Source organism: Canis lupus, chromosome 8 (assembly GCF_003254725.2).
Source record: "Canis lupus dingo isolate Sandy chromosome 8, ASM325472v2, whole genome shotgun sequence".
NCBI classification, from domain to species: Eukaryota; Metazoa; Chordata; class Mammalia; order Carnivora; family Canidae; genus Canis; species Canis lupus.
In genome coordinates this window covers 39,462,418-39,477,902 of record NC_064250.1, presented here as the reverse complement: position 1 = coordinate 39,477,902, position 15,485 = coordinate 39,462,418, and the positions used below count along the sequence as shown (strand labels likewise).

Here is a 15,485-nt window from a genome sequence, read left to right as displayed (position 1 = left end):
TCGGCCTCTCTACTCTGCTGCCCTGTCCCTCTGAGGAGAGCTCATGCCTGTAGCCTTGACATCTGTGCCCCACACAGAGCAGGCTCTCAACATCTATTAGTCACATGAACAGAAGAAAGAATAAAAGAACAAACACAAGGCCAGTTTCTGAAGGCCTGACAAGACTGTTCTCCCTGGATACATGTCCCTTCAATTTAAATGAATGGCAAACCTCCAGGGGAGCTCAGGTTCACTCCAGGAGGGCAAGGAGAGGGGTGACTAGACTGGCTCAGGGGTCTGCTCCACCAGCCCTCAGGCGTGCTCATGCCCTCCACACTGAGGAGAGCCGCCTGCCGCAGGCTGACCCTTCCTATGGGACTGAGAATTCTGAGGGCCCAATTACGCACCTAAGCAAACCCTTCCTCTAGCTGGGAAAATAGAAGCAAGAAACCCAGAGAAGAAACCTTTTCCTAATCTTCTCAGGACTCCTCTCTCTGAACAAGCAAGGGGCTTTTTAGTCAGTACAAAGTAAAAGAGCTCAGAAGCAAATGCTTTTCTGCCTTGGGGGGTTAAAAGATCCCTGCTGCCTCTGCCCAGAAACACCTAACCTGAGGCGGCCCCCGCCACCTCTGATGCAGCTCCGGGTTGGTCCATATGGTAGGCTCCCCCACAGCGCCCTCCCAGCTGAGCCTCACTCACAGCCAGGCCCTAGCAGCCCTGCCGGCAGGAAACTGATGAATTCCTCTAACTAGTGTTGCCTGAAGATAGTCACAAGCAGGAGAAGAGAAATTCTCTGCAGAGACCATCTCCACAAAGGAAACTATTCTTTCATTTTTGCCCACTTAATCATAAACACACACACACGCGCTAATGCTGCTGTGCATGGGTTATTCTAAAATCTTGTAAAAGGTTTCTTTGTTTATGTAGAGCTTCAAGGGCTTTTATGCTGACTGAACTTTAACTTCTCCTCTGAGGCTTATGATTCTTTTAAATTGAAGGGACATATATCCAGAGTCTTTTGGTCAGCCAGAAAGGGTACTGAAATCGTATTGATATGGACTGAACTGTGTCCCCCAAAATTCATACCTTCAATCCCTAACCCCCAGTGTGACTGTATTTGGAGACAAGAGTCTTTTTTTTTTTTTTTCATTTTTTATTATTTTTTTATTTTTGGAGACAGTCTTTAAAGAGGTATTTAAGGTTAAATAAGATCTGGTGACCTTATAAGAAAAGGAAGAGACACCAGGGAGGAGTACATACAGGAAAGGCCATGTGAGGACACAATGAAGAGGCAGCTATTTGCAAGCCAAGGAGAGAGACCTCAGGAGAAACTGACCCTGCTGCCATCTTGATCTTGAACTTCCAGCCTCCAATACTGTGAGAAAGTAAATTTCTTTTGCTTAAGCCACCTAGTCTGTGATATTTTGTTGTAGTAGCCCTAACAAACTAATACCCTTACTATTCTCTTATTCTCAATTCACTTCTGTCCAAAAATCTTTTCTGTGTAAGGAGTTAAAATAGAAAAGCTAGAGCTCTTTCCCTTTTCTTCCTGAACAATTCAGCCCTAAAAGCCATGCCATTAGGTAAAGCAGAACAAACAGGCTCTGTGGGGCAGTGGAGCGGGGAATGCAAGGTGTCAGTGCTCAAGTGGATGGCAATTTGTTGTAGCAGCCAGAATAGACTAAGACACATTCCCTGATTTCCCAACCTAAATTACATCCTCCCTGTTATTCTCTCAGAGCATCCCATTCACTTCCTTGACATTTATCCCAGTGGTAACCATGTCTTTGCCTTTGTTTAATAACTACCTCCCCCTTGAAACTAAGAACCCAGTAGGCTGAACCCTGGGTCAGCCTTGATCACCCTGCTTCCCAAGAGGAAAATGATATGTGAGTATGTATGTGTGTGTGAGAGAGAAAGAGAGAGAGAGAAAGGGAGAGAGAGAGAATGTTTAGTTTATGCATCTCGGATTTCTTACTAAAGCTAATGTAATAAATGGAATGGGTAAATTCCTAAGTGTGTGGAACAGTGAGAATAACCACAGGGAAGGAAAAATTAACTCTCATGGGAAAGCAAGCTACTGACAAAACTGTTAAAAGCATGGACAAAAAGCTCCTTAGGAGGGACTATCCCACTCCAGGATAGGATGCAGGTTTCATGGTCGTAGAGAGGGAAACCATTTCTGGAATGGGGAATAATTGTAGAAGGTACAGACATTCAGCTTCAGCCTTGAATTTCAGCTAAATCTGATAATTGGCCCTGCACTGGCAGGTTCAACAGGCAAATGCCTCCCTCAGCATCATTCCTGGCATCCCCAGACCTGTGTGTGGTCAATGGTCCTAGGCATGTATGCGATACTATCACACTGTATCATAACCTCAAAATCAAATATACCATGTCATTTAGATTTATTGCTAACATCTGGATATCCACTTTAGCTAAAAATGAAGGTTTGTTGCTCCATTATGTCAGACTTTTAAAATTTGACTTCTAAAATGTTAAATACTTAAATTGTGATAATAATTTAAAATATTCCTAAATTTTCAGGTTTATTCTTCTATCATCGGAGTCTGTTCTATGATGGTGATGTTTGGCTTGGGCCTTATATTCATATGTTGATCTATAATAGCCATTCATTTAGCCATTCTGCTAAAATGTGTAATATCTCTAATACTAATTAGCATGCTGTGATACGATGAGATGCTTATTAGCATTCTTCAAAACACTCATTTTCATAGGCAACAATGATAAAATGGGAAATGTCAGGTTCCTGAAACAAACCCAGAGCCCTGATAGATGCCACTTCCAGAAGGATCCAAACCCAAGTGGAACATTTTTGTTTTCTACCCACACCTGACCTTAGACCAATGAATTCAGGGGATTTAATTATTTTATTGTCCTCTACCACCACTCCCAAAATTCCACTTCTCCCTCCCAAACTATATAACCTCCCATTCTCCCTCACATTTCAGTAAGAATAAAAGAAAAGTCCAAGGGTCTATTCTGATGATGGGTGAGAAGGAATGTCAAATGATCAAAGATCCCTTTGGAAACATAGGGAACATGTGTCCACAGAGCCTCAGACAGCAGACGGTGACTCAGAGCCCAATCAGATGAGTCACTGGGGATGCATCTGCTAGACACAAAGCCCCTCCTAAAGCAATCACACCCCTCACCACTACCAAGTCCTGCCACCTCTGGAGAAGCCTCACCTTTACCGAGCACGGTTGGTGTCCACCTGCCCCCCTCAGTTGTTGCTTCACTTATTTGCAAAAACACTCTGCTTTAACTTTAGCATAAATATCAGATGACTACACATATTTACACATATCTTTTTATTTTTTCCCACTTAATATATCTTGGAGATTATTCTAAGATAAGAACTATGTTCAAATAAAAACTTGGAAGGAAATAAATAAATATTTTTAAAAACCTATTTCTCGTAAAAATGTTATTTAAGTAGTGGTGACATACAGTGCTATGTTAGTTTCAGCCTCGAGCTGTTGAAACAAATAGCTTCATTTCCTAATCTCCAGCTGTGGCTCCTGATGAGCAATAGTTCATTTATTGAGGACTAAGCTTTAAATTAATACAGAGATTCAGTTCAGCAGTCTGGGGCAAGAATCCTCTAGTTAGTTGATATTTTCCTCTTTCCTTCCCCAGGAAAGAAAAATGAAGATGACCTGCCTGCCTGCCTTTCCCTTTTTCCAATTGTTTTCTGCCTTGGCTAATCAGAATTTTCAGAAGAAAATTTCTTTGTTAAGGAAATAGTGGCAAAATATGATGGTGGTAAAAAAGACACAAAGTAAACTCAGGCTAGAACCATGCATCATGTTCCAGTAAGTCAAAGTACCCAGAGCCTGACCAGCCTGGAGTTATTCCATTTGGTCTCTGAAGCAGGGCGCCCATGGCTCAGGCCCCCTGCTTCCCAGCCAGAGTGAGTCAGCCAGCAGCCCTACTGCCCTTTGTTCAGAAGTGGTCAAGGCAAAGTGCTATATCACTGAGAGAAAACCATGATCACACACAGTTTCAGATTCCTAATCCGTTCTGATGGAATATGACACAGGATGATTCTGGAGAAACAACTTGGCACTGGGAGAGACATACTAACAGGGATGAAAGAACCTCATGAAATCCTAGCGTGATATAAACTAGCAACAAGAAAAAACAAAGGTTCAACCTAAGTAATAAGTTTCTGCTTATAATCCCCTTTTTGGAATTCCTGACACTGAATTGCTTAGAAAACTTCAACTTGCTAAGTGCCAAGAAAAACAAAAGGCACTGTATTTTCTCCCTGGAAACTTCATCTTTGGGAGTGGCTCCATAATTACCAATAAGAGCCGGGCTGGGAGAAGCTCAAACTCGTCCCATCTTCCCAGTCAAATCACAATATACTTCAAAAGAATCCATCCTTTGCCACCCCCTGGACTCTACAACTGTTTCAAAGTGTACTATGACAAGAAAACCTTGAGAATTCTAATCTGAACACCAGAGCAGCAGGTTACAACTGAGCAACAGAAACATAAATGTCCTCTCCCCATCCTCAGACCTCAGAGTTCAGGCCTTGAAGAGTATCCCCGTGTAACACTCGATGGTTCAGTTCGAGAAGAGCACCTCCTCCAAACAGCTTTCCAATAGAGGAAAGAGTTGGGCTCGTGAGCTTACCAGGCAGCCACCAGGTCAAGAAACCCATCTCACAGCCAGACTTATCCCCTGAGGCTGAAGAGGCTCAAGGAGGAACAAAGAAAAGGCTGGCACGGGAGGTGGTGTCTCCTAGGCTGGCACAGGAGGTGGTGTCTCCTAGACTCCCTCCAACGCCTAACCACAGCTTACCTTGGAACAAGGTGGTTGAACTTGTAAGAACTGAAGACGTCTTGGATCTTTTCTTCTACTTTTGCCTGGTAAGAATGTAGGAGATGGGAGAGAGAAAACAAATACAGATGAGTCCCCTGTCAACTTATTCCTGTCACCACAAATGCCCATCGGCTACAGTTGCTTGGTGTGGTTTTGTACTTCATGGGACTGTGAGACCGGATTCAGGGGCTCTGCGGGATGACAGGCTCAAGACAAATGAAACAGAGAGAACCATGATGACATTATAAATGACTTCTCCAGTAAACGATCCACATATCTAAACTAATGGCGGTTCCAGGGTGTGGTACACTGGGGAGTTATTTGGGGAGCAGGCAAGGCATTCTGCTTGAGAGAGTCATTCTTGCCTGCTCTATGAAATTGTTTAGGTGTTCACTTAACTGGCCATTCATAAATACAAAATTAATTCCTGCTAAGGATCGTACTTCTTATTGTCAGACTGAAGCATTTAAATACGGACTGAATGGTATTAAAAGTCCCTAAGGGATTTACAAGAACATCAGTTATTGAAACACCAAAGAAATAGCACATCTATCTGGTCATTGATCCTTTGTCACACACAAGACTCCACAGTCCCATAACATGAAGGATCTCAGAGAGTCAGATCACAAAAAAATCCAGATCACCTGTTTTCTCTGAAGACCTACCACAACGTGGTCATACAGTTCAGCTTCTAAAAAGAAAGGATACAGCAATGTAGAAGTGGGTTAGTTAACAGGATACAGGATTTCTCCTTCACTGGCATCCCTGTTCTTTGTAGTGAGGCACATCCTTGTTGAGATTTCAAGATACCTAATGATGTCCTCTCTGGGAATTTCAAAATGTATTCTCTATTTCTGAATCACCTACTGAACTAGAACATCTAGGCCCTTGACACGTGTGCAAGAATTATTTGTGATGATGAGAGAAGCCATGATGTGAATCATCTAAAATGGCAGCCAATCTAAAATTCAATTACACTCAGTTTCAGGATATACTTTGGTATTTGCCTCTGAACATGAATTTGAGGGATAATCTGGCTAAGAATTCATAATACTTCAAAAAACAGACTGAAGTCACTGTAAGGATCTGACTCAGGAGGAATACGGAAGTTGTCCCAATTCTTCATAATTCTTTTCCTTTCCAGACTCTCAAGACTAACATAAACCACCAGCCTAAATGGAACACAGACTGCATTTCTCAGTGACGCCTTTCTTAGCTGCATGCTGAAAGGGACAGAAAAATCTATAAGAAACATACGTCAATGAGATCACGCAATAAAGATTTGCCTATAATATACTAAAGAGTTAAGGGAATTGACGAATTCTAAATGGAACAAAACCAAGTGGGAGGAAAATTCACTGCCTTTCCCCAAATACAAATCGATTCAAATCCACATGACTTAATAATATTCCAAGGCTAATAGATGAGCCCACCACCTCCTTAGCATTCTGACACCGAGCATTCTCTTCCTTAGAGAGAAAAGGGTCCAGAAAATAACTCCTTCATGAGGACACCCACCTTCAAGCTCCCCGTCAGACAACATAAGCAGCCAAGTACTAGGTAAAGAAAATGGAGTTTTGCCACTAAAGTAGGATACCTAACAGACATAAAGCAGAAAGTGCTTAAAATATTCCCAACACAGTATCATTTCTCTTCATATTTCCTAATCACTTTTCTGCAGAATGAACAAACAATATTCTAATGCAGTTAGTAATAGACTCATTGAAAATCTAAGTTATGAATTCTAAAAAACACCTAAGTGTTATGGGTCAGCTGTTCATAAAAATGGACAAATAACAATTCCCTTTATCTAAAGAACTGGTATATTTTTCTAAGAACTTCATTGAGATATCATGCACACACCATTCAATACATCCATTTTTTTTTTAAGATTCTATTTATTTATCCATGAGAGACACAGAGGGAGAGGCAGAGACATAGGCAGAGAGAGAAACAGGCTCCATGCAGGGAGCCCGATGTGGGACTTGATCCTGTGACCCCAGGATCACACCCTAGGCCGAAGACAGACACTCAACCACTGAGCTACCCAGGCATCCCCAATACATCCATTTAAAGTGTATGATTTAATGGCTTTTAGTACAGAGTTACGCATCCATCACCACAATCAATATTTAGAACATTTTTACTGCCCCCAAAAGAAATCCTGCACCCCTTAGCAGTCATGCCCAACCCTCCATCTTCTTAGCCCCTGTCAACTACTCATTGACTTTCTATCCTTATAGATTTGCCTAAACCTGGATATTTTATATAAATGTAATCACATGACAGTCCTTTGTGACTATCTTCTTTCACTTGGCATAATGTTTTCAAGTTTTTTCCATGTTGCGTATATACTATCACTTCTTTTTTTTTTTTTAAGATTTTATTTATTTATTTGAGAGGGGAGATAGAACACAAGCAGAGGGAATGGGAGAGGGAGAAGCAGACACCTCGCTGATCAGGAAGCCTGATGTAGGACTTTTTTTTAAGATTTTCTTTATTTATTCATGAGAGAGAGAGAGAGGCACAGACACAGGCAGAGGGAGAAGCAGGCTCCACGCAGGGAGCCTGATGTGGGACTCGATCCTGGGTCTCCAGGATCACACCCTGGGCCGAAGGCAGTCGCCAAACCGCTGAGCCACCCAGGCTGCCCCTGATGTAGGACTTGATCCTAGGGCGCTGAGATCATGACCTGAGCAAAGGTAGATGCTTACCTGACTGAGCCACCCAGGCACCTCACTTCATTTCTTTTTATTGCCAAGTAATATTTCATTTTATGGACACATCACATTTTTTAATCCATTATTCATCAGTTGATGGGCATTTGGGTTGTTCCCATTTTGGGGCTATTATGAATAAAGTTGCTATGAACATTCTTTTTTTTTTTCATTTGTTTTTACTTAAGTTCGATTTGCCAACATATAGTATAATACCCAGTGCTCATCCATCAAGTGTGCTATGAACATTCTTGTATAAGTTTTTAGATGGATATGTTTTCCTTTCTACTTAGGTATAGGTATATATGTAGGGGTGGAACTGCTGGATCATATGGTAACCCTATGTTTAACTCTTTGAGGGACTATCCGACTATTTCCCAAAGCAATCATAGCATTTTACATTCTCACCAGCAATGCATGAGCATTCTAATTTCTTTACATCCTCACCAACACATGCTACTCTCTGTGGTTGTAATTACATCCAACCTCATGGGTGTGAAGCAATATTTCACTGTGGTTTTGACTGCAATTCCCTGATGGTTAATGATGTTAAGCATTTTCTATGGGCTTACTGGCCATTTGTATATTTTCTTTAGAGAAATGTCTATTCAGATACTTTGTTCCTTTTTTTTAAATTGGATGGTCTTTTTATTGCTAAATTTTAATAATTTCATATATATTCTAGATACAAGTCCATTATCAGATATATGATTTACAAAAATTTACTTCCATTCTATGGGATGCCTGGGTGGTTCAGTTGGTTGAGCAACTGACTCTTGGTTTCAGCTCAGGTCATGATCTTGGGGTCATGGGATCTAGCCCATGTCGGGCTCCCCACTCAGCAAGGTATCTGCTTGAGACTTTTTCCCTCTGCCCCTCCCCCGGTTCATACTCTCTTTCAAAATGGATGAATGAATCTTTAAAAAAAAAAAATTACTCTCATTATGTATGTTGTCTTTAGGAACTGGTATATTTAAAAAAAAAAAAAAAAGGAACTGGTATATTTTAGAAAAAGATCACCTTAGAGCACACAGTATGGCTTCTAGAGTACAACTTTAAAACTAATACTTGCCAATAAACCTGCAATTTTTTGACAAATAATAATGGATTAAGATAAAAATTAAAAAGAACTCGTCTGGGGAAAAAAGGAATCAAAGTAATCTCCAAAACATGCAACTTCCTTTTTCGCCTTCCCTTCTCCCCATATAGCCTGCCAAGTGTTATATAAAATCTGAGTAAATTTGTTACTGAGAAGACGCAAGCATTCTTTGCTCCAATTTGTGTAGCAGAAGGAATGGAAAAAACTTAGTTGTATACAAAGGAGTTACCAAAGCAGGTGTGAGACTGCTATCCTTAGAAAGGCTAGCTTGAATGGCTGACCCCTGGCTGGTGTCTAGAAATCAGAATTTGGGGAGGGTCCCCACCATTCCAAGAACTGATGAGTGGCTCACTGTGCCACAACTATAAACAACCTTGTTTATGCTGAACAGCTACTTTTTTCTCAGAGTCTGGAATTTTGAGAAGTGCTAGGCGGAAAGTGCATATGTAACTAACCTCCAGTAAAAACCATGATGACCAAGTCTCTAATGAGCTTCTCTGGTAGACAACATTTTGCATGTTCTCCACTGGGAGAACACTTCTCCCCTGAGAGAAGACTCTTGGAATCTTGTGTCTGGTTTCCTCCAGACCACGCTGTGAGCCTTCCACTTGCTGATTTTGCTTTGTAGCCTCTTGCGGTAATAAATCATAACCATGAGTACAACTATATGCTGAGTTCTCTGAATCCCTGTAGTAAATCAACTAGGGGTGGTCCTGGGGACTTCTAACACATTAGCAGATTTAGAAATTTAACCTTTGGGATAGAATTAAGGGAAGTAGTCATAACAACTGCTTGATATCTATAGGTAAGATCTATAACAATTTCTTTTTAAAAATTTATCAAAATTCTCACTTTAAATATAGGCAAACTGACATTAAGTATTAAAAAAACAAAGTTACCTCAGTCATAAAAACTCTGAACACTATATAGCTTTCAAATCAGAATTTTTTTAAAAAATCAGCTTCAATACTACAAAGAGATGCTAAACCATGCCCACTTTCCCTGAGCTCTCATTTTATCTTGGATTTCCAGGCTTCCTTTCCATCCCAAAGGAACAGATTATTATATTTTAGTCAATCTTTCCTTTCAGCATGAGAACCTCAATAGGCAAAGCAGTCACCAATGGGGTACAATACAAAGGCTGATTAACAGCCCCATAACAACAGATAACTTTCTTTTACATAAATAGTGAAGGGCCCATAGGTTCATTTACCTTGGATACAGGGCACATGGTTCATGACCATGTTAATGAAAGTGATAGGACCCTTCTGGGAGGAGGATGACAGCCTAAAGTATCTTATCTGTTTCAGAAACATTGCTATATGACATGTTATACAAAAGGCCACCAGGACTAATCACCAGAAGATTTAGTCCCAAGGGATTAGCTCTTCAAAATTCTTTTTTTTTTTAAGATTTTATTTATTTATTAGGGAGAGAGAGAAAAAATGGGCAGTGGGGAGGGGCAGAGGAAGAGGGAGAAGCAGATTCCCTGCTAGGCAGGGAGCCAACATGATGCATAATGCCAGAACGCTGGGATCATGACCCAAGCCAAAGGCAGACACTTAACTGAGCCACCCAGGCACCCTGTTCTTCAAAATTCTTAAATAGCCTGGAAAAAAAGTAACTTGGACTAGTTCAAAGTACACACACACACACACACACACAGAAAGAGAGAAAGAATCTTGGGACAATTGGGGAAATTTAAAAATTTTAAATGGGATATTAGATAATGTTATAGAATTACTTTTTTTATTTTCTTAGGTGTGATATTATTGTCTTTATGTGGGAGAATGTTACCCTTTAGAGATGCATGCTTTATTATTATTAAAGGTTCAGAAAAAATATTTGTCATATGTATATACATGTGTGTACACATGTATACACACACACACACACACACACACACACACACACAGAAAAAAAATAATGTCCTGGCTAGATGATCCATTGCCTTATCTCCTCCTTTGTCCTTGACTAGGCTGTTTCACACTCTGCAGATGTAGAAGTTAATCTGTAGAAAATTATAGTAATGCAAATAATTACTACCCATAGATATGAATATGGTACCTGGTAAAATGCAATCAGTGATCACCATATGTATAGTGACCAGTTTTGCGTGCATTTGTAAATTCACCTCAGCATTCCTTACCTGACTGTGGATGTGTATGCCACTTTGAGTTCTCTTCTGAACTAGTTATCATATCTTATTGGTTCCATGAGTTAAATAAAATCTTTGATGTGTTCATTTTATATTTGTATGAGTCTTGATTTTATCCTCTTTTAAATTTTATCCTTTAACATGGGGCAGCCTGGGTGGCTCAACGGTTTAGCGCCGCCTTCACCCCAGGGCATGATCCTGGAGACCCAGGATCATGTCGGGCTCCCTGCATGGGGCCTGCTTCTCCCTCTGCCTGTGTCTCTGCCTCTCTCTCTCTCTCTGTGTCTCTCATGAATAAATACATAAATTTAAAAAAAAATTTATCCTTTAACAGTTTATATGAAGGACAAAGATTAGGTGGGAGGTAAACAGATGCTGTCAATTGTTCTGTATATTTGATATTTTTTTATAATAAAACGTTAGAGGGAATTATTAAGAATCAAATCAAAACAAAACACTTAATACCCAAATTTCACCATGACTACTGTATGTAGACATAAGAAAGATTTCTGAAAAATCAAAATACATGCAGACACACAGATAATGCATTCATATCCCAACTAGGCCTTGACTTTTGTACTTCTGTGGCCATGTTTGCATTACCCAGTTTTAGCAAGAATCCTACCAAATTGGGTTAGTCAGAATTCCCCATCCTTAATATCTGATCATCCTCAGTATCTGACTGAGGATCCTCCACCATCCCCTAGTGATATCTGATCACCCTGGCCTCCTTTAGAAGGAAGCCTGCTAATTGGTTTAGCCAGAATTCCTCCTTTCCCCTGACCATTCCTCTTAGTAAGTTTCTATCCACCAATCCCTCTACCTTGCTCCTTGGCTATAAATTCTCCCTTCCCTTTGTCATATTCAGAGTTGAGCCCAATCTTTCTCCCCTACTGCAAACGTCATTGTAGTAATAAAGTCCTGAATAGAGACTTCCTTTAAAACAAGTGTCACAAATAACTTTTTCCTTAACAATACCACCCACAACTACCGGCAGAGTGACTAAAGTTGAAAAAACCAACAACACCAAATGTTGGTGAGGATGTAGAGCAACCAGAACTCTTATTATACAATGCAAGTAAGGGTATAAAATATACCACCACTCTGGAAAAGGAAAGCAGTTTCTTATAAAACTCAGCATACACCCACCCTATGATCCAACAATTCCACTTTTAGGTCCTTCCTCAACAGAAATGAAAACATATGCTCATAAAAAGACTTCCACAGGAATGTAACATTTACAGCAGTTAATATCCAAAATCTAGAAATAGCTCAGTTGTCCATCAAGAGGAGAAGGGATTAAAAAAATCAATAACAGTGTTAAAAAGAAAACCACAGGCCCAAAATAAAGTAACTTATGCTAGGTCACCAAGCTGGGGCTTAATACCTAACCTAACTGCACTTTCAATCTCCCCCAGAAACGTAATCCTAACCAGTCAAGAATTTTCTGGTCAGTGCCAATAAGGTAACCCTGTCACATGGGCCCTCTCGATGGATGTGACCATGGGAAAAGTGACCTCACCCACAATAAACCTTTTTTTCTGAGTGCCTTTGAAAACTTTTGCCTTTCTGTAGCCCTTTGGTGCTCCTTTCTACTTGCCAGATGGAATGCTGCCCAATTAATGAATTGTTTAATAAAACCAATTAGATCTTCAAATTTATTCAGTTGAATTTTGGTTTTTATTTATTTTTTAATATTTTATTTATTTATTCATGAGAGACACAGACTGAGAGAGAGAGGCAGAGACACAGGCAGAGGGAGAAGCAGGCTCCATGCAGGGAGCCCGATGTGGGACTTGATCCCAGAACTCCAGGATCACACCCTGGACCAAAGGCAGGCACTAAACCGCTGAGCCACCCAGGGATCCCCTGAATTTTGGTTTTTAACAGATTAGGTGGAGCATCAGGATCCAAAGCAAACTTGTGGTGGCATCTGGAGATAACAGAAACAGGTGTGGTACCTTGCAAACCCTTTTGAGTTCACGGTCTGTCTTGCCATTTCTGAGGGCCGCTGGTGAGGTCCTATGGGTGGAGCTCCCCTTCTGACTAGCTTTCCAGTCTGGGGTTATTAGTCGGTCTAGCCCCAGTCTTTAGCCCTAAATTCAATCTGCAATTCCACATTCCCAGTCCACAGTCCCCAGTAACGGAGTCTGCTGATTTAATCCAGATTGGAAATTGATGGCGGCACATACAGGGCCTTCTATTAGCCAACCTGTAGTAACTCCTAAACCCCAGCCCTCAGTTCTGTCTTCATATTCCACGCTGGGAACTACATGTGGCAGCTGCAATTCTCCATTTGTTTGGAATCAGTCAACAGTTCCCCTTCTTTGAGGTCTGCTGGTTCAATCTTTTTCCTGGGCCCCTAGTTCTTTGGTTCCTGCTGGTGTCCATGTTTCCATTTCCTCAATACTATTTCTGTTGATGTGCAAATGAGGTAAAGTCTTAACTAAAAGAAAAATAATAAATTTATAATCATAGAATGGATCCTTAAAACCCAAAGAATTAAGTGCTTACCTTCTAGCACATCTGCTTCTTTTATACTTAAGAACTATGGTCCCAGAAGCTATAAATGTCTACACGCCTGTTTTGTGTCCTAAAGAACTTAGTTTGGAAGAACTTAGTTGTCAGAAACCCCAAAATAATGCCAAACAGAGTAAGGCCAGACAGAAGCACAGAATAAAAAAAAAAAAAAAAAAAAAGAAGCACAGAATAATTTCCATCCATGGATGACTGATAAAAACCAACTAATGTATTTGGTACTTTCTCTTCCACAGCTTCTATCTAAAGCTAGTCTAGGGACACCTGGGTGGCTCAGCGGTTAAGCATCTGCCTTTGGCTCAGGGCATGATCTGGGGGTCGAGGATCCGGTCCCACATCGGGCTCTCTGTGAGGACCCTGCTTCTCCCTTTGCCTGTGTCTCTGACTCTCTCTATGTGACTCCCAAGAATAAATAAATAAATCTTTAAAGGAAAAAAAAAAAAAAAGCCAGTCTATTGATGTAGCAACTTTCATATTATAAACTATCATGTCCCTTCTTCCTGTATCTCTCCAACTCTCCCAGAGGAGGACCCTTCCAGAAAGCGGATTTGCTGCCTGAGACTCATGCTAATGCTGAAAATCCAGTAAAAGAATCATTAGTAGATCAAACGTAAGGCAAGGATTTCCACCACCACAAAAAAAAAAAAAAAAAAAAAAAATATCCTCAGGAAAAACAAATCACTTCATAAGCAATCCTTACTATGTACCTCTTTTACAGGGAATTCTTTCAATCCTTTAAATACAAAATACCAATTGGGGTTGACAGAATCAGCCAAAAACAACCTGAGTCAATGTCTTATTTTGGCTACTTATAGAGGTAAGCTGATGGTATCAAGGAAAGATGACAAATTAAGCAGAGATTTAGCAATTACTCCTGAGGATATGAGCTCACACTTCTACATTTAAGTTGCCACTGTTGCAAACTCTTTTAAAGATCATTTTAAAAAGTAAATAGAAAAAAAAAAAAAGTAAATTGATGGGACACCTGGGTGGCTTAGTGGTTGAACATCTGCCTTTGGCTCAGGGTGTGATCCTGGAGACCCAGGATCAAGTCCCACATCAGGCTCCTGCATGGAGCCTGCATCTCCCTTTGCCTGTGTCTCCACCTCTCTCTCTGTGTCTCTCATGACTAAATGAATAAAATCTTAAAAAAAAAAAAAAAAAAAAAAGTAAATAGCAGTTAAGTTGTGGTGATCACAGATATACACCAACTGGACACATTGTAAAAGAATACTAGTGTTACACAAGTGGGCACCTGTAACTTGGGAATAAAACATTCTTACCCATATTCAAAAGGGATTTATCCCCAAAAAAACTGAAAATGTGGTCTGGAAAAATATATTAGTTGACCCAAAATGTGGCTCCAGTATGATAAAAATACTAAGGTCAATGATGTATGTGATAATTTTGGAGAAAATTTTTTTATAAAGAAGAAAATGATATTTCTAAATTAGTGTGATTTTACAAAGTACATGATTCTAAACAGGTACATGTACCTAAATTTAAAATGTAAATTTTGTAAATAGACATTTGATTTGTTTACCTATGTACTTAAAAATACATGTTTTTTATTTTATTTTATTTATTTATTTGAGAGAGAGTGAGTGAGCACAGAGAGAGAGGGAGAAGCTGACTCCCCACTGAGCAGGGAGCCTGATGAGTGGTTCGATTCCAGGACCCCGAGATCACAACCTGAGCTGAAGGCAGACACCTAACAGACAGCCACCAAGGTGCCCTCCAAAAAAAATACATGTATTTTCAAGTTAGAAAAAACTGGGGGGACTTTTTAAATAGGGACATTGGGGGAAATTTGATATTTGGAATTATCTTAAGAGTTGAGCAACATGATATACGCTGAATTTCAATAAAGCAAAACTGATTCACCATAGCTAGCCTGTTGATCATGTAGCCACACAGAGCTCTGGTCCCTTCTATCAGAAGCACAAAAAACTAGTAAGCTTGATCATATTTAGTGACTTGTTTCACCTGCATTTAATAATCTTTCAGAGATTATAACTTGAAACAGGCCCACAGTAGGCATCCAGGATTCATTCCTGGACCCCTGATGTTCCCTCTGTCAGGATCTACAGTGGCACAATGCTTAACACTTAGAGTCAGCTCTTCAGTCTGTCTCCATCCC

The 15,485-nt window shown here is 40.3% G+C and overlaps 1 protein-coding gene across 2 annotated transcripts in view; it reads right to left on the bottom strand.

The window, feature by feature from the left end:
• Positions 1-15,485, bottom strand: part of FNTB (farnesyltransferase, CAAX box, beta) — a 64,742-nt gene that overhangs the window by 44,664 nt on the left and 4,593 nt on the right. For both annotated transcript variants that reach the window (XM_025442708.3, XM_025442707.3), the window contains exon 2: positions 4,813-4,877. In XM_025442708.3, coding sequence (XP_025298493.1) covers positions 4,813-4,877 — 65 coding nt within the window. The remainder of the gene's footprint in view (positions 1-4,812; positions 4,878-15,485) is intronic.